Source organism: Capricornis sumatraensis, chromosome 16, assembly GCF_032405125.1.
Source record: "Capricornis sumatraensis isolate serow.1 chromosome 16, serow.2, whole genome shotgun sequence".
NCBI classification, from domain to species: Eukaryota; Metazoa; Chordata; class Mammalia; order Artiodactyla; family Bovidae; genus Capricornis; species Capricornis sumatraensis.
The window spans coordinates 10,199,777-10,219,671 of record NC_091084.1 but is presented as its reverse complement, the minus strand read 5'-3'; the positions used below and the strand labels follow the sequence as shown (position 1 = coordinate 10,219,671).

The 19,895-nt window shown below is 38.4% G+C and overlaps 1 protein-coding gene across 1 annotated transcript in view; it reads left to right on the top strand.

Annotated features, from left to right (window-relative positions):
- ARHGAP42 (Rho GTPase activating protein 42) overlaps positions 1 to 19,895 on the top strand; it is a 337,489-nt gene that overhangs the window by 221,874 nt on the left and 95,720 nt on the right. The window contains exon 5 of the mRNA XM_068988830.1: positions 15,691 to 15,792. Within this exon, the coding sequence (XP_068844931.1) occupies positions 15,691 to 15,792 (102 nt within the window). The remainder of the gene's footprint in view (positions 1 to 15,690; positions 15,793 to 19,895) is intronic.

Here is a 19,895-nt window from a genome sequence, read left to right as displayed (position 1 = left end):
CATGGGGTCACAAAAAGTTGGACATGGCTGAACAACAACAGAGCTATACGTAAGTACATAATGCTTTGTGGACACAAAAGGCACTTGATATAATATGGAAGTCTAGTCTCTGGAAAGGTAATCCCTGAGGTGAATCGAAAGATGAGTGAGAGTTTGCCAGGGAAGAAGGGCCTTTTGGGCAGAACAGAGCATAGCAAAGCAGGCAAGAGGTGATGGTTTGTGGGCAGAACTTGAGGTCTGCTGGTGTTACCAGAACATAAAATATGAAGTTGGAAGTGTTGGAGATGAAATCAGAGGGCTGCATTACCAAAGGTCTTATTTGCTTTGCCAAGAGTGGACTTTTTTTAATGTAGTTTTGGGAAAATTTACCTAGGGAAATGTGATAGTAAAAATTGTGTTTTAGATTAATTATTCTAACTGAAATATGGATAACCAGTAGGGACAAGAATACCATCTGCAGGAAGACCAGGTCAGTGCTAATTAGTTGGCAGTTTAGCTGGGAGATCTGAAGGCCCTAAATTATTACAGTGAATTTGAAATCTACAACGGGAAGTTTTGAAACATACTTTGAAGGCAAAAATCATAGGTAGGGCACATGGATATGAGTGTTTAGGGAAAGGGAGCAATCTGAAGATTTCCTGTCTTAATTCTTAGACAAAGCTGTGTTTTTCCCCAACTTTGTGTTCGTTCACACGTGCTAACACCCCTCATGTCTATACAGTCACCAAGTCATGAGTGATTTCCTGAATTAGTACCTTGGTGCTTACTCCTGTATTTTTTTTTTTTTTTAATTCAGGCCCCAGTTATTTCTTGGCTCTACTTCCACTCTCAAATGCTTCTTTCATTTTGCTGCCAGAGAAATACCACTAAAAATAAATCTGATCTTTCTCTCTCCCTAAGTTCAGTTCAGCCGCTCAATCATGTCCAACTCTTTGTGACCCCATGGACTGCAGCACGCCAGGCCAGCCTGTCCATCACCAACTCCCGGAGCTTGCTCAAACTCATGTCCATCGAGTTGGTGATGCCATGTCATCCTCTGTTGTCCTCTTTTCCTGCCTTCAGTCTTTCCCAGCATCAGGGTCTTTTCTAAATAGTCAGTTCTTTGTATCAGATGGCCAAAGTATTGGAGTTTCAGCTTCAGCATCAGTTCTTCCAATGAACATTCAGGACAGATGGCCTTTAGGATGGACTGGTTGGATCTCCTTGCAGTCCAAGGGACTTTCAAGCATCTTCTCCATCACCAGCAGTTCAAAAGCATCAATTCTTCGGCGCTTAACTTTCTTTATAGTCCAACTCTCACATCCATATATGACTACTGGAAAAACCATAGCTTTGACTAGATGGACCTTTGTTGGCAAAGTAACGTCTCTGCTTTTTGTATGCTGTCTAGGTTGGCCATAGCTTTTCTTCCTAGGAACAAGCATCTTTTAATTTCGTTGCTGCAGTCACCATCAGCAGTGATTTTCAAGCCCAAGAAACCTCCCTCCAAATAAAAATCTACAAATTATATAAAGCATAGTTTTTAGGGTCTAAAACCTTTCAGCGTGTGCAAAAATCTTATTCTTTGGCGCCATGATTTAACTCCCAAATAGCCTCTTTGCACTTTTAAGTAGTCAAATAATTTTTGGTCCTGACCCATGTCTTGATTTACATTGATTGTGCGCTGGTCCCCTTTGTCTGACTAGTGCATTTTATTTTTTGCTTTGCTTTGTCTCTTTACCCCTGAACTATTCGGGCCTTAAACATACACAGTATGTCTTGCTCATGTTTGTCCCCTAGAGACCTAATTGCTCAGTATTCGTTGAATGAATAAATCAGTGTTTGGAAGGGAAGGGTAGCCTTTCCTGGATCATTGCTAGAGAAAAGCAGTAAAGAAAAAAAATGTATATGATAAAATGCCCTGAACCAAAAGCCCTATGTAATGTGGGCAGAGGCTGAACAAGTTGCAGCAATGGAAGTACCTGAAAGATATGCTTTTCATTGTATGTATTTTTGAACTAGCATGGTGGGGCAAGCTAGCTGTGTCCTCAGAGTAATCTGTTGCTCTGAAAACAGATACTTTGTGGCTCCTGATCTGCATCAAATTGTAACCAACAGCAGTCAGTTTCTTGAATATTCTGCTTACTAATTGGTAAGTTGTTTTATATTGATTGATTCAGGCTATATAAAAAAGTGATGCTGTAGGCTTTATCCCTGATTCACACTGTCAAATCTGGTGTCTGAGTCCTGTGTTTAGAAAGTGTGATAAAAATAAGTCATTTTTGTAAATATAAATGGAATTGATTATGTATAACATCTGTCTAGAAAGAAGAAAATAATATTCTCAGAGAAGGACTTGTAATTGCTTCTAGACAAGTCTTAAAATACCACGGTTCTAGTCAGTCACAATAATTCCCTTGTACTGTCAAGTTAGCTATTGATTTTCTCTGCCCGTAAAACAGAAGCACTTTTTAAATCTCTGGCTTTCCATGTAAACCCCGTGACGGAGCTCTCAGAAAGAAGATTCCTGGCCTGCTCAGTCCTATTTATTAGTTGTTAGTACCTCATGTCTACCAGCATCGTCAGATATACTAAGTACTTGAAAAATTCTTCCCTATGACTAACCTAAGTAACTCAGGTGTCACCCATTTCCTTCTGCTGTTTCCTCAACTGGAGTTGGAGAGCAGGTGGCCACTATGTGAAATACTCAGATTTTACAAACAGCTGGAAGAACTTGTACATTATTTCCTTCACCTTGGGTTTCCCTCCTGTGCTCATCCCTCCAGGATGCCAGAAGCGTTTGAATAACGTGGTTTCAGGTCAAGGGATCATTTTATAAGAAATGACAGAATCCCTTTTCAACCAATGCCACTCTTTAGAGAGCATGTAGCAGGATGTGTGTGTATGTGTTTCTTTATGGGATTACACTAGAGCTTTTTGAGTCTTAGGGTTTTAAATTGTACCTTTAGGCTGTTCTAAATTTATTTTATTCAACTTAAATTTATTGAACTTAAGGTTGGACTTATGGTAAAGAGAGAGGATATTTGGAATCTTGTTGTTGTTGTTGTTCAGTCGTTCAATTATGTCTGACTCTTTGTGACCCCATGGACTGCAGCACGCCAGGCCTCCCTGTTTATCACCAACTCCCGGAGCTCAATCAAACTCATGTCTGTCGAGTCAGTGATGCCATCCAACCATCTTTTTCTCTGTTGTCCCCTCGTCCTCCTTGGGCTCTGAGAGAGAACAAATAGATAACTCCTATTCTTAGCCTTTGCACTAAAATGACCTTTTTATAAACTCTAAGTGTATTGTGAATAATATACAAAGTAGATTTGGTTGGGCTAAAACATTCCTTTTCACTAATTTGGAATGACCACAGTGAATAACCCAAAGGCTATCAAATAAGAGTTAAGGGGAGAGAAAACTTGGAATCAAAAATAATTGACAGAGCGCACAGATGGCTACTCTTTTCATTTAACTCACTGAAAGAAAATTATGTCCTTTGGTATAAAACTTAACTTCCTTTGAGAAGTAAATATTTTTGGATATTAAATCTATGAAAATTATAATACCTAAATATTTCTGTTGATTTGCATGTTAATAGTTAGAAGAACGGAGAAGGTGATGGCACCCCACTCCAGTACTCTTGCCTGGAAAATCCCATGGACAGAGGAGCCTGGTAGGCTGCAGTCCATGGGGTCGCGAAGAGCCGGACACGACTGAGCGACTTTACTTTCACTTTTCATTTTCATGCGTTGGAGAAGGAAATGGCAACCCACTGCAGTGTTCTTGCCTGGAGAATCCCAGGAACAGTGGAGCCTGGTGGGCTGCCGTCTATGGGGTCACACAGAGTCGGACACGACTGAAGCGACTTAACAGCAGCAGCAGCTGCAGCAGTTAGAAGAAATAATGATATAAATTCATATTAATCAATTTTGGAGTTTTTGCAGCTGCAAAACTAAACTTCTAGAAATTATTTTTGCTAATTCTATTTGGTAAGCTCCCTGATAAAGAATAATTCTATTTCATAAATCACGCTCTATGTACACTTGGTGGGAAAATTTAATTTAGCTTTCTTCATTGTTCACTTTAACATCTTGGTTGTTCTAAGACTCAAAACTAGACTGATTGTCATTAAAAATATTTGTTAATTATTTCTTGAGAAATAGTGAATTACTCCACGCCTGGGAATTAAGCTCACATTTTACTAACCAAAGTCTTTTAGTTTTTCTATGTTATTTGATAAATGAGAAAGAGTTAAGCATTGTTTGTGAGTGATGTTTTTCAATTTTAGCACAATTGCATTCCATTAAAAATAAAAGAGAATTCTTAGTTATCCGCTCTTCTACTCCTGTGATCTGAAGAAGTGGCTAAATGTGTTCTGCCAAATAGTCCTTCAGGGTATTTCGGTTTAATAGCATCAGGTTTGACCAGCCCTCCCCTAGTTGGCATCGTTATAAATACGGTCTAAACTTCAGGGAGCTGTAGGAATGGTAACTTTGGTAATGTCGCAAGAGGCGACGCTGACTCTAGACTACACAGACTACATCTCACAAATGTGCTCATCATGTTTATAGGATGAAACAGAGAGACTGCTTGTTTATAAAGCAGAAGTGATATGTAGCTGTTTAAACTTCAGGCACAAACAGCCCTGCATGCTCAACCCACGCAGTGAAGAGTATATTTTTGTGAATGAAATTTGAGATTTATTCTGAAGTTTGTGGCTTAAGTCACGTGGCTTGAAAGTAGCCAAGTAGTAGCAGTACCCCCTGGCTTCCACATTTAGCTGCCGAGTGGATGGCTTCCAGCATTGGCAGCCTGCGGTGCTTTCTCTCCTTCCTTTAAGCTCTTCATGTTCTTGGTAATTAGTGTGACATTTTGAGGATTGGCTCTTATCTTTGAGGTATAAAACCCTAAGTTCAATATGACTAAGGTGCAACTAAGAGCTATTTCTTACTAATCCCCCTACCTTACCGACTGCTGATATTGATCTTTTTAAATCAGGGATTGTTTGCCAGCTGGCAGGCCCATGCCATCAATGGCCATCCCTCCAAGGTGGTTCTTTTGATGGGTGTACCTAGGAAAAGCTTTATGTAGAGCAATGCAGGAGAAATAATCATGTTTGTATTTTCAGTAACTGAGCACTTCTTTATATGCTACTTGCTTCCAGAATGTTTAAGCTGAAGTCATTGAGTCTAACTGTTAGGTGACAGATAAGATGACCAAGGCCCCAGAGTTATTCAGTGTTCCAGGTAATACGGTTGGTGATCAGTTCTAGAGGATGGCCACGACTATGTGACAGTGGTTACAGAATGGGCTGGTTATAATTCGTTCACTCACAGTTACACATCGAGACTTTTCTACTGGGAAATACTGTATTAGCTGATAGCCTAGTAAAGGATTTGTCAGCCTCTACACTATGAACATGTTGGGCTGAATTAGTCAGTCAGTATCTCTCTCTCTCTCTGACTCTATCTCCTTGTCTTTCCACTCATCTGTATCCTAGGGAAGTCCTTCAGTCTGGCTGTTGAAATTAGACCTATAGGCAGAAATACCTGCAATAACTTTCTCGTGGACCTGTTCTCATGAATGTACAACTCCTTTTAAGAGATGAACCTAATGTTGGAAGTCAAGGAAGACAGAGCAGAGGAAATGGAAAGGACATATTCTGCAGTGCCCGATCAGACCCTTTTCTTCCTTTGTGGTAGCAAGGGTTGAGGGAGGAGCACCAGGCATTTCTGGGAGGCTTCTGGAAGCCACTCCCACTGCAATGCTTCTGCTCCTATTCTTCAAACAAAACTTACTCACATGGACACATCTCTTTGGTATGAGATTGGGAAATGTATTCTTTATTTGTGGCTGCTGTGTGCCCTGCTATAATCTGGGGTTCTTTTACTGTGAAAAAGGATGGCACACAGCCAGAAAGGGCTTTTGATAAAAGAAATTTAGAATTCCATGAATTCTGCATGCAGGAGAGGGCTGTTCCAAGCTTGGACTCATGTGACTAATTCTTTGACCTTGACCAAGGCACTTCAATCCCATGGAGGATGGGGATCATTTTCTTTTAAAATGTTAAAACTGAGCAGTTGTGTTAGTTATGCTCATGTTGAGAAAGATCTTATAGTTTAGTCTGAACTCCACCCTTCTGCTGTTTGAGTGGCCTATGGTTAATTTCCATGAACCTCTTTTTTCCACTGTATAACATGGGAGTCATGATAATGCACTCTTTCTTTCCTATTTATAAACATGATCCTCTTGAAAACCCTCTGATGGTGAAATATACAAAACAGGCTCAAGAGAACAAGGTTGTGAATGAGTCTGCAAATCCCTTGAAAATGTTATACTTTTATTATCTAAAATTGCAAATATAGCACCCTCAATAAAGATAAAATCTTATATCTGCATCTTAGGAATATGTGTGTTGTTGTTCAGCATGGTTTATGCTCTTCCCAGACCCTTGGGGTTTGCTCAGAAGAGAACTCTGGCCGAGGATTGTTGCTTCTTATTCCTCATAAGCGATGCACAGCCTTACGGTCTTGTTGGCTCTTCCCCATCCTGTCTGGACCCTTTATGGAGTGCCGCGGGGGCCTTGGTTTCTGGCCCCTTGCACAGCTGTTGAGCAAGCAGATGACAGTCCAGAAAGGACTCAAGAGAGTTCTTATCCATGGGGCAGATGTTGACCAATTAGAAAGTGGCAGGTAAATCCTTGCTTACCCATCTGAAATGTCCAGAGGTGTGTTGGTTTTGTGAAACCTGAATGAAGGTGTGCCTTATTGCATGAGCAACTGGCTGTTTCTCCTCTTGTTTCTGCAGTTAGTTCAGGAATAAATGCTTATATTTTCCCTCCTCCTTTCCTGTCTCTTTTCCCTTTTTCTCTATTCCTGCTCCCCACGGATTGCATGCAAGCTGTAGCAGGCAAGTTTTGCCTCTGGCTCTGTTTTCTAGGAATGTTGCACTAAAAAAGTATAATATTAGCATAATATGTGAAATTAAATTCTACTTGCTCTGACTTTCACCCTGGGAGTTCAGGAAAGACACCTCTCTGTTTCAGTCAGATGCAGGCTTCTCATGAGCATGCTCTTTCATGTCAGTCTTTTGTTCCCAGGTTAGTTCTTCCTTACATGTTATCAGTGCTTTTTGTTTTTTTAACTGAATATTTAATTTCATTCTCCAAGGTCTCTGTCAAGCAAGAAGAAGAGAAATTTGAATGTGGGTGTAAAGCAGAGCTTGTGTTATCTTTAATTAAGACATCCTTATATTCACTCAGAATAATTTTCCAAACTTTCTGTCTGGAGTGTGTTCCACTCACCCTGCCTGGAGTTTGCTCAGTTGTGTAACTTAGTTTTATCCATGATGTCATGCCAGAGCCCGTAAGATTCTAGCAAGTCCAAGTAATATCCCACCCAATCCCAGTCCGCTCTGTCCTCACACAGCCCAAGAGACAGTTAACAATCAAACATCATCAGAAACTGTCAGCAGCATTCTCTGTCTCTCCCACTTGTCTAAAGTGGCATTATAAATTCCTCCTCCGCTTCCCACTCCTGTTTCTCGTCTTTTTTCCCCTCTTTTTTCCTATTCCATCCATTTGTTCTCTTTAATGTTTTTCAGTGCAGTAATTTTCCCTATAAGCATTGACTTTGCTACATCCTACACATTTTAACGTTTAATCGGTTCAAAATGCTTTTTATAAAATCTCTTTTCATATTTCTTTAACCCATGTGTCATTTAGAAGCTTGTTTAATCTCTAAGTATTCTGTGATTTTCCAGCTATCTTTCTGTCATTGATTTCCAGCTTATTTCATGGTGCTCTGAGAATGATTTTTATTATTTTAAATTTGCTAAGATATGGCCCACAGTGTAGTTTGTGTTGGTAAATGTTCCATGTGAGCTTGAGAAGAATGTATAATCTGCTGTTCTTGAATGAACAGCATTAGGTCCAGTTGGTTGATGGTGCTGTTGAGTTCAAGCTGTGGTCTCACTGATTTTCTACCTGTTGGATCTGTTCATTCTAGCAGATGGGTGTTACAGTCTTCATCTATGAGAGTGGATTTACCTATTTCTCCTTGAAGTTCTGTCAGTCTTTCCCTCACATATTTGAAGCTCTGTTCTTATGCTCTGCATACACATTGATGTATGCATAACTTCCCCGGTGGCTCAGTGGGTAAAGCGTCTGCCTACAATGTGGGAGACCTGGGTTCGATCCCTGGGTTGGGAAGATCCCCTGGAGAAGGAAATGGCAACCCACTCCAGTACTCTTGCCTGGAAAATCCCATGGACTGAGAAGCCTGGTAGGCTACAGTCAATGGGGTCGCAAAGAGTCGGACACGACTGAGCGACTTTGCCTTCACGTTGTCTTTGAAGAACTGACCTTTTAAGCATTAGGTAATCTTCTTTCTTTATCCCCAATAGCTTTCATTGTTTTGAAATCTGATCTATCTGACATTAATATAGCTACTCCTGCTATCTCTTTTTTAGTGTTAGCAAAGTTTATCTTTCTCTCTTTGTGCTAAATGAATATGTGTCTTTACATTTCAAGTTGGTTTCTGATAGAAAACATGTAGTTGAGGCTTGTTTTTTGGATTCACTATGACCATGTCTGTGTTTCAATTGGTGGATTTTGACCATTCACTCTCAAAGTGATGATTGATATAGTTGGATTAATATCTACCATATTTGCTGTTGTTTTCTACTTTTTGTCTTTGTTCTTTGTTCCTCGTTTTTTTCTTCCACTATTTTTCTGCCTTTTGTGATTTTAATTGGGTGCTTTATATGATTTCATTTTCTCTGCTTTCTTACTGTATCAATTATACTTTTTAAAAACATTTTTTAATGATTGCCCTAAAGTGGCATTATAAATTCCTCCTCTGCTTCCCACTCTTTTCCATTTCTCATCTTTTTTTCTCTTGTTCCCTATTTCTTCCATTTGTACATTTACAAATTTGTACATTTGAAATGTACATTTACAACTAATCCAAATCCACTTTAGATATAATGTTGCACTGTTTCACAGGTAGTGTAAATACTTTAACAAAATTCCTCCTGTCCTTGTACCATTGCTGTCATTTATTTCACTTATACGTAAACACACATATATACATAAAGGAGGGGGAGACTTTTTTTTAGAGTGAATAATTACCTTTAAATTTTGCATAAAAGTCTCTGTTCCCAATTGCATTAGTGTAATTACAAAATCCATATGATACATTTGTATACATTGAATATTTTCTCCAGATTTTTTAAAGACACATCCCTCCTGGGACTCTAATCTTAACTGCTGCTTTAAAGTTCATAGGCTTATTTGTCTGTCTGTTTTCATGGAAGGTCATATTACCATTTTCTTAGGAATTTTCTTTGCCTCTTTGAACTGTTGTTTTCCTAGATCTCATGTCTTGATTTTTTTGGCTTATTCCATCATTTTAGTTGACCCTTAGTATCTTTTTGAAAAATGGTACAAAGTTTTAGATATTAATAATTTTGAGACCCTGTATGTTTGTAAATATTTTTATACTATCATGAATCTAGATTGACAATTTGGATATAGAAATCAGAGTTGGAATTCATTATTTCTCAGAGTTTTAAAGGCACTGCACCTTTGTTTTATAACTTCCTGTGATGTTATTGTGAACTCATTGGTTTCTGATGATATTTATTTGATCTCTGTTTTTAGATTTTTGTTTTTAATCATGGTTTTATAATAATGTATGATATATCTTGCAGATATTTTCTCATTTATTGTGCTTTGTATATATTGTGTTATTTTAATATGGATACTTTTTTTTATTAGTTCTGGAAATTTTCATGATTTTTTTTTTTTTGGTAATTCCTCCCTTCATTTTTCTTTCAGTACTTCTGTTAGTCAGAGGTTGGGTTTCGTGATTAATCTCCTAATTCTCTTACCTTTTCTCATCGCTTTTCTTTTTTAGTTCCCAACTCTTTTGTTTTATTCTTTCACTCATACCTCATTCACATTTTCTTTCTTATACAGCAACCATTCTCATAAGTTTAATGTGTATATATTTGTCTTACAAAATTGATATTATTTTTCTATTCATGACTTCAATTTATGTAAATGATTTTGTGTTACTTACCTGTTTTGTGTTTTGTGGTTTTCACTCAGAATTATATTTTAAGATCCATCTACTTGTAGTACTTAGTTCATGCCTGCCACTTTGTGGTATGCTTCTAATGTGTTTATATTCACCAGTAAATACCCTGGCTATCTTCCTGTTCCAGACAGATCCTCTTTCAGGTTTCCTTATGGACTTTTCTTTGAGAATATTTTTGGGATGTGCACCCAGAAGCTTGTTTTTAAGTCACGCGTATGAACCACTTAGAAATGTTGAATGTAACATTTCTCTTTAGAAAGGCTGTACCCCTTTATGAGTTCCTGTGTTTCCACCATATGTGAGTTCCTATGTTTCCACATGCATTCAACCTGTTATTCACCTTTATAACTCTTGCCAACCAATATCTGATACATATAATGTTATATCTCAATATTTTAATTTGCTTTCCTCTTAATTATTAATGAGTTTGAAAAACTCCATATATGCTTGTTACCCTTGACTTCCCTCTTCTCTTGGTTATCCCTTCATATCCTTCATCTATATTTTTATCTCTTTGCTTTTCTATCTTTCCATTTTTTAAAAGAGAAAGTGAAAGATGCTCAGTCATGTCTGACTCTTTGCGACCCCATGGACTGCAGAGTCCAAGGAATTCTCCAGGCCAGAATACTGGAGTGGGTAGCCTTTCCCTTCTCCAGGGAATCTTCCCAACCCAGGGAGGGAATCCAGGTCTCCCACATTGCGGGTGGATTCTTTACCAGCTGAGCCACCAGAGAAGACCCATTTTGTAGGAGTTCCTCATATAGGCAAATATGAAAGCTTTGGCTCTTAGGAATCTGATCACCTGGTGGTGGTAGTGCAAGATAATTGGAATGGGGACGATGTGGTGAATTATATTGGCCTAACTCTGAAGAAGGAAACCCTTTTGAAATGTCTGTATTTCAGCAGATTGAGGAGGAGGGACATGGTGGGGAATGGTTTGGTGCAGTCACCCACAGTTGGGATGTTGCTATGAAAGCTGTGTTAAGGGTCTCAACAACCTGAGTTTCTGGACGCCAGGAATCTCTTGGGTCTAAGGAATATCCAAGCAGCTGTTCTTTCTGAGACTTAAAAATGATGATGTCACCCTAGGTCACTCTTCCGAGCAGTGAGGAAATCCCTCTATCAGAGAAGCAGTAAGTCTAGCCAAGACTGGTAGTTAGGGCTGTATCTTGTCCTCTCAATGCCTAGCACAGTGCCAGTTTATAAGAATTAAGCATTTGTGAAATAGGAATTTATCTATTGGTATTTATTATTATTCTTTACATGACTATTTCTGCTACTGTGCACTCATTTAAAAGGATTTTTAAAATATATGCTTTAGCTAATGGTTATACTAACATGGTAATAGTTGCATGGGAAATTTTGCAGTATCCTGTGTGGCAATTATAACCTTGAAATTGTCTTAAAAATTGGATGCATGAATTCTAAATGTATCCTTCATTAAAAGAAATATAGAAAATATTTTTTCATTGCCTCTACTTAAAGAAAATTGATCATGATAATGTTAAGATAAAGGTTGCAAAAACAGTTGTTTAAACAAAGCTTTGCAGTTGTCTTTATATTATAGAGAAAAAACAGTTGGATAAAGCTTGAAATATATCTGTTTGTGACTTTTTAGGTACTGTGGTAGAGTCTATTCCCTTTGGTACCCTCCTGTGGTCAATAGAATGTGTTGATTTGGCCTTGTATTTAACATTTGTGTATAATTTGTGATAGAACTATAGTTTATATGAGTATTTTAACTTATTTCTTGCCTATTTGTTTGTTATATATCACAACTTTAAGACTGACACTTGGAGTTTTCTTCCCATTCCTTAGCTCAGGGGATATGATGAAAGTGCAACATAACCCCAGTTGCTAATCTTAGATGCTAAATAATAATGTGATCGTGTGATCAGAGTAAATACAGTGTAGCTTGGAACACAAATTGATTACAGACCTTGAACTTATCTTACACATTTGCCACTATAATTAGGTTTGGGGATTAGCTTGGCATTTTTGATGGCATTTTTTAAAGATTTAAAAATATACACATATAAACATATCACACATATATATGACTTCATTGTACCTGACTACCTGGTTCAGATGCACTTACTGTGAATCTACAGAAAACGGTTATACCATGCCATTATAACATAGTCTCCATTTATTTGAGTTATGTTATGACAGCGAGAAGTCAGTAATCACATACAGCGTTTAGAGTAAAGATTCATGCATTATTTTCCCTTCCTTCTGCAGCACTGGTTTTGGAGAAAATTCTTAGCTTGATATCCATAAATACATAATAGACAGTCGATAGCTGTGTGGTATTCAGTTACTAAAACCAAATAGGACCTAACTTACATGAGAGTAAATCATGGCTTTTGGGGGGAGATGTGAGTCACAAAAAGTGTTCTTTGTTTTCGAGAATATGGTTCCCTAGATTATAGTTGTCCTTCATGTGCCCTCCTCTTTCAGTTCAGCTCTTTAATTTTATACTAGAACTGAATGTGTTTGTGTTATCTGCATCATTGGAACCTTTGAGTAGATCTCTTTTGTTGGCCTGGTGGTGTGAAGGGCCAGGCCAGGGTTTGATTAGGAGTCCAGGAAGTTCTTCTGGGAATGATTTTTGTATTGCCAGGAATGCTGGTATGTTGGCACCGAGTTAACATTTCCAAAAATGCCAGCAAACGCTGAAAAACAAAGATGCAAGTGTAGTTACCACAGCTGTGCTCCCTTCTCCCCCACCTCATTTCTTCTGCACACAGTGAGAAATTTTAAGCCCCCTATTGTAAGATGAAAGTGAGTCAGTTTCTCGTACTAGTCTCTAAGGCAGCTGGTGGCCCCCCACCCCCTACAGTGCTCTTGTATCACAGGGATTGAATTGAGGCCATTTGTGCAGAATCGCCCCCTGTATCATGGATATCGGTTTTTTGATCAAATGGAATGTTTGTGAGGGACTGTAATGCCCACTGTTACAAGAGGAATAATTTTGCATGTTCATTAAATACTTATTGAGCACTCTGTCAAAATTTTAAGAAGCATAGGATATATATATATAAATTTATATATATGTGTAAATTTAGGATATGCATTTCCCTGCTGCAGTGTAGGGCTTGAACACCATAAGAGACCCATTTATAAAAGTAGATGAACAGTTACAAAGCAGAGGAAACTGGTGAAGCGGACTTGTGAATGAGGTCTGTTTAAGCTGGATGCTAAGAGTAGCTCTAACTTGAAGCTGTGGCTCTTAGAAGAAGTAGACATTTATATTTATAGTCTGTGGAGAAGAAAGAACAGGCGCTCAGAAAGGCTAATAAGAGAGGCTTTTGGAAAGATTGCTTGAGCAGGTCAGCTGTGGGCATAAAATGCCAGATTAAGGAGCAGACAATGGAACGTTCACTCAGTTACCTGTTTCAGCAGTGGAGGGACGAGCACCTCCTGTCCTGAACCTTGGACTTCTTTGCTTCCTTTTGGCTCCTCTCCGCCACATTTTGTTGTGTGAGTTCCTCCACCGACCCCTTTTTTGGATGGGAATGCCACTTGGTATTTTCCAATTGTGTTTCGCCTAGTAGAGCCACATTTTCTCCTTAAATGATAAAAATCCTTTGAAGATGTGACTCCTCTGCCTTATTTACACGTATAATACAACAATGCACAAACATTCCCGCGCTTATTCAAAGGTCTAGAACGTTTACAGCAGAACCCTACTTATTCTTTTCATTCAATGCAACCTTACCAGTTAAGTTTCTAAAGTTCCATCCATGCAACTAGATTATGATGGGTTCCTGGAAATACAATTGAGTGGATGAAAGTTTGATGATTGGCTACTGGCTCAGAATAGAATACCTTCATCTGTTAGTCTGGATCTGACAACCTGAATTGTGAGACAGACAAACCAGAGGCCTGCTTGTCTTCTCTCTTCCCCGCTTCCTCCCAGAGTCTCTCCTCCTCTCCTCATCCATCCATTCACCCACTATTTTTAATTAATCTCCTCCAAATATTTACTGATTCAAATAAATGAAAACCATTATCTGTGATAATCACAGAGCTTGTTAAAAAGACCTGTCTGAATCTCTATATGAGGGAAATAAGAATCTACATTTTGAGTAGCCTTTAAAATACTTAACTTTGATTAATGTGGTCCAGACATTGCACATCAAGAAACACTGAGATAAATGGAAGGAGTAGTACTTCTTTGGCCAGTGAAATTTATGACTGTGGTCATGTAGTATTTATTTCATGTGGACTCATAAATGGAAAAAACATACCTGGTGGATAACATATTTATAGTTGGAGAAGATCATATGTCTAGGCATGCCTTGTTCTCTTTAGAACTGTATTCTGTTTGAATTTCTATAGAAGTATGCCTTAGGGGAAAGGTATTCTCTTCCAACAAAGGGCTAGCCTGGTTACAGCTGAACCCATAAAACAATGTCATTTTAGGCATTGCAAAGGTAAAGCATCTGTCTACAATGCAGGAGACCAGGGTTCGATCCCTGGGTTGGGAAGATCCCCTGGAGAAGGAAATGGCAATCCACTCCAGGACTATTGGCCTGGAAAGTCCCATGGACAGAGGTGCCTGGTAGGCTACAGTCCATGGGGTCGCAAAGCGTCTGACACAACTGAGCAAATCATTTCATTTCATTTCATTTTGAAGGTCAGCTATTCAGTTATGTTGAGTGTATGATACAGATGATTCTAATCCTTTTGATTTGACTTTGAACTGGTCTAATTATTTCACACCACCAGTTTGTGAAGATTTATTTTCCTTTTTATCAAGAATGTGCTGTTTGAACAGCTCAGCCAATGTGAAACTGTCAAATTAAACCCTTGAAAAACCACTATGCTTCAAATTCCCAGTTTCCTCCAGTGGACTTTTTGTTTATAATAGCCCCTCCCTATCTCCCCTTCTCTATAAAAGAATTGTTGTTGTTTAGTCACTAAGTCATGTCCACCTCTTTTGCTACCGCATGGACTATAGCCCACCAGGCTCCTCTGTCCATGGGATTCCCCAGGCAAGAACACTAGAGTGGGCTGCCATTTCCTTCTCCAGGGGATCTTCCCAACTCAGGAATTATCGAACCTGTGTCTTCTGTATTGGCAGGTGGATTCTTCACCACTAAGCCACATGGAAAGCCCATAAAAATTTCTCCTACTTAAAAAAATGAGAATGACTTGTTTGAAATATCAAGCATCTTTTTTTGTGATTTGGGAAATATTATGATTCCTTGCAAAGAGTTTGTGAGTGGCCTCTAGACTGTTTGTATGTTAACTCATCTAAATCACCAAAAAAGCCTAAAAGAGACATTTTTCTGTTGGCTATGTCCCAGACTTCTAAGTCAAAATTTCTTGAGAATCAGTTATAGAGTGCTCAAAGGGATTCTACTATAGGCAGCCTGCCCCCTCCATACTATAGTTCTATGAACTTTTTTGAGAACAGAATACATACTCAGATGATTTTGCTTCATATCCTTCTTCCTACTTCATCAAGTTTTCCACATAGTTGAAGCTCACTGAATCTTTATTAAATAATTTTATTGGATGCTTGATGGGAATGATGAAAATCAAAGTTATCTTGATTCTCTGATTTGAATGTTTTGTTGTTTTTGTGATCTCCTAGGATGGAAAGAAGAAATTTGACAAAGAGAGTGAAAAATACTATTCCATTCTTGACAAACATTTAAATTTGTCTGCAAAGAAAAAGGAATCTCATTTGCAAGAGGTAAGTTTTTCCAATTATACTGTGAAAAGAGCATTAGCATTGTCATCGAAGCCCAGATTTCCAAAAGTAGACATTATCTCAGAATCTGCTCCTGTTTAATAAAATAATGATAATAAGAATATTTAAGCTAATTGAGCATTTGCTATAGATAGACAGGCATGGTGCTGAGCATTTTACATACTTTGTGACATTTAAAATTAACAGTTCCAAGAGAAAGATTAATATTTCCTTCAATAATGAAAAAGAGTGAAACAGGGTTATTTCTTTTTCTTCCTATTGGGCATATTTTAAATAACTGCTGATGCTACTTAGTCACTAAGTCATGCCCTACTCCTGTGTGACCCTGTGGACTGAAGCGCACCAGGCTCCTCTGTCCACGGGATCTCCCAGGCAAGAATCTTGCTGTGGGTTGTCATTTCCTTCTCTGGGGGATCTTCCCAACCCAGGGATTGAACCTGCGTCTCCTGTTTGGCAGGGTGATCCTTTATCACTGAACCACCTAGAAAGCCATTCTAAATAGCAAGACCTACCAAATTCATGGTGTAACATTTATATTAAGGTAAAAATATCTGTTCTTCAATTGTTACATCAGCATTAAGGGAGAAAAGATATACAGTTACATGTTTTGAAATCTTTATTATTTTTTGTCCATTTAAACAAGTCAACAGAAATATTTTACTAATGTGGACCGTGTCCTCATACAAGGAATGCATTTCTTCCTTTTTTCCTGAAAATTTGCTCCTCTCATTGGTAGTGTTTAACTATAGTTAGCCAGATAGAAAACTCTTTTACTGAGGAGTGATGCAGTTTCAGCTCTAGTGATAGCATACGTTTTGTCTGTTTTTCTAGATGGCTCTGTTGTCTTTCACCATGCACACTTTCCCCAGCGTACAGCATTGTGTCTCAGAGCTGAACCAGGACTTGTTGAGCACCAGCACCTATCACTGCCCCCAGCCCACCTCAGGAAATCTTGCATGGCGCTGAGCCTCTTGCAGTCTCTTCTTCGTCTCTTCTCTGTATTTCTAGGGATTGCATTGTGGAACTCTTTTAAATGTCTGATTCTGATCCTATAGCAATGTCACCTTCCTTCCTGAACTGTTGTTCAAGTTCAGCTTGGTCCCCCACTCTACTTATTTGTATTCCTATTCTCTGACCTTCTTGTTCAGCCATGAGGCATGCTTGACGAGTTCAAGTGCAGTGGAACTGCAGTCAAAAAGTCATGGAAAAGTTACTTCTGATTCCTTTTTACTGTATTTTTATGTTCCCCTAGAGGGAATTGAATTTCCTCACTTAAAATGTTGAACATTGGAAAGATTTGTATTTCACTATAATAAATAACTTGTTATTAATACCTGCTATTAAAATAGGATAATTTAATAGACCGTTGGGTGCCTATGGAAAGATTTTGGGGTTAATGTGAAGTGGAGAAAAATCTGTTATTAAGAGAAATTATAATTTTAATTTTCATGGACATTTTTAATCTTATAGTGTACTATGTTCTTTAATATTGTGTTCACATATTCTAAACTTCTTAAATGTGTGTCTGTTTAAACTTTTAAACATTGCCTTAGAATAAACCTGAGAGAGAATGCAATATGTAGATGAAGTCATCTCTGGAAAAGCTCCCCTAGTTGTCACCATCATGTACCAAAGACCAAGGCCAAGGCACATTCTAAAAATCGACTGCCTCAAAATCAAGGGCAATGCATAGAATCTCTGAAGAGTTATCAGATTCTTGGTGGACATAAGAGGCTGCCCTTAGCTGGCTGACTTCTTTGCAGCCCTGTGGACTGCAGCACACCAGGCTCCCCTGTCCTTCACCATCTCCCAGAGTTCCCTCACACTCAGGTCCGTGAAGTCAGTGGTGCTGTCTCACCATCTCATCCTCTGCCACTCGCTTCTCCTTTTCCTCTCAATCTTTCCCAGCATCAGAAACTTTTTTAGTGAATCAGCTCTTCTCATCAGGTGGCCAAAGTATTGGAACTTCAGCCTCAGCATCAGTCCTTCCAGTGAATATTCAGGACTGACTGCCCATAGGGATTGCTTGGTTTGACTTCGTAACTCTATCATAATTGTAAAGTCCTCTAGAGGTTATGCTTTAATTTTCCCTGACAGTGTAGCTCAATATTTAATACTTGTTAGTGGCTCCTAATCCCTTGGGATATGATGAAATAGAATGTTCATTCTGGTTTTATATTTAGTTGGATGCTAGAAAAAACCTGTAACATGGTTAGTAGTATCATCCATTTGCCCCACCACATACAAACACACACACACAGACACACACAGACACACACACACACACATACACACAATGTAAATTGTTTTTTATTTTTTCCTCTGTTCTTCCAGGAGTCAAATCTGTTACGGGGAGATGCTGCTACGCACATGTTTAATTCTGTAACATGGCATTAAATCCATTTGTTCACTTCCAGAGCGGCTCTGGTCCTTCTGTCGGCACCAAGCCTATGAAGTTGTTCTCAGAAAGACCCTTCTGTGTCTTCTCACTGACACATCTGTCTCTTTGTTCATTTTGTTCATGGAACGTGAGTGACTACCCATTGCCATGACTGAATTAGGGGTCAGCTTGTGTTGGTAAAGCTCCAAGGCCAGCTATTAGATGGACCATTGGAGTACACAGAATTAGAAACAGACTTGTCAAAATTATGGACTTTACAGTAGACAAAAAGAAGTAATATTTGAAATGTGAATAGATGATTTCTTTCTAAGCATAAACTATGAAGAAGAGATCATGAAGGAAATGTAAAAAGACCAAAATGCATAAAAGTAATCTGTCTCTTTCAAAAGACCTTAAATCAAATTAAAAGATGAAGTATTAGGGGACTGATATAACATGACACAGGATAACCATCTCCTATATATAAGATGCTTTTGGAAATCAGTGTGGAAAACATAAAGGTTTTATTGGAAAAAATGGAGTAAGACTATGAAAGCGCATTTCATCGAAGAAATATAAACCATAATAAATATTGTAAGTTTCCATATCATATATTTTAAAAGTATAATTTAATAATAGTAGCAGCACATTAGAGAAGGAAATGGCCACCCACTCCAGTGTTCTTGCCTGGAAAATCCCAGGACGGTGGAGCCTGGTGGGCTGCCATCTATGGGGTCACACAGAGTCGGACATGACTGAAGTGACTTAGCAGCAGCAGCACATTAATTTATTAAAAGATAATATCTATTGTTAGTGAAGGTATGGGAAACTAAGCAGACTTTGGCTCTTCTGGTGGGAATATGAAATCATTCAAAAACTTTTGAGGTACATTTGACCATATTTCAATCAACCTTATATGTCCAAGAGAGCTGAAATGATTTCTGTTGATAAGAATTTGACCAGAAGAAATGATCAGAAATGAGTATAAAAATAAATTGTGTAAATATGTTGATCCAAGAGTTATTCACAATAAAAATTTTAGAAACATCCAGAATAGCACAAAAGAATGATTGGGATAAATACACAAATAGAGCTTGGCCAAAAACAGATTTGATATGACTTTGAAAGTTTTATTTGGAAAAGCATTTAAAGACATTTGGAAATATTTGTTAGCCTAAGTGTGGAATAACAGGATTTAAACCAGAATATATACTATTATTCATGTCTTTTAAAGTAATTTTTTGTGTGCATGTTGTAAATATTTACAGTGAGGCTGCAGTTAATTTATGATCTTTACATTTCCCTGTTTAATAATGAACAATGAATAAACATTGAATATACATACTCATATAGTAATGAGTATGTATTAATTTTATAGTTAGAACAGTACAAGGGTTCCTTTTAGGAGCCAAGAGTTTGGGTTTCTGTTAACATCTATAAGTAAAGATGCTTTCAACAGGTTCTCCTCTCCCACCTCCTGAGTGAAGGGAGTCGCTCAGGTTCTCCCTACCGCTATTCTTGTCCTTCTCTCTGTCCCCAGCGGCTCTACACCTTTCACATTATCTGTAACATCTCAGTGAGTGTTTCCCACCGTATTTCCCATCCTGACCACCTTTACACTATCCACTGATGGGTTACTATGACACCATAGTGACACGTGTGAAATCTCGCCCATTTTCTCCAATTTGACCCTGCTTCTCACTTC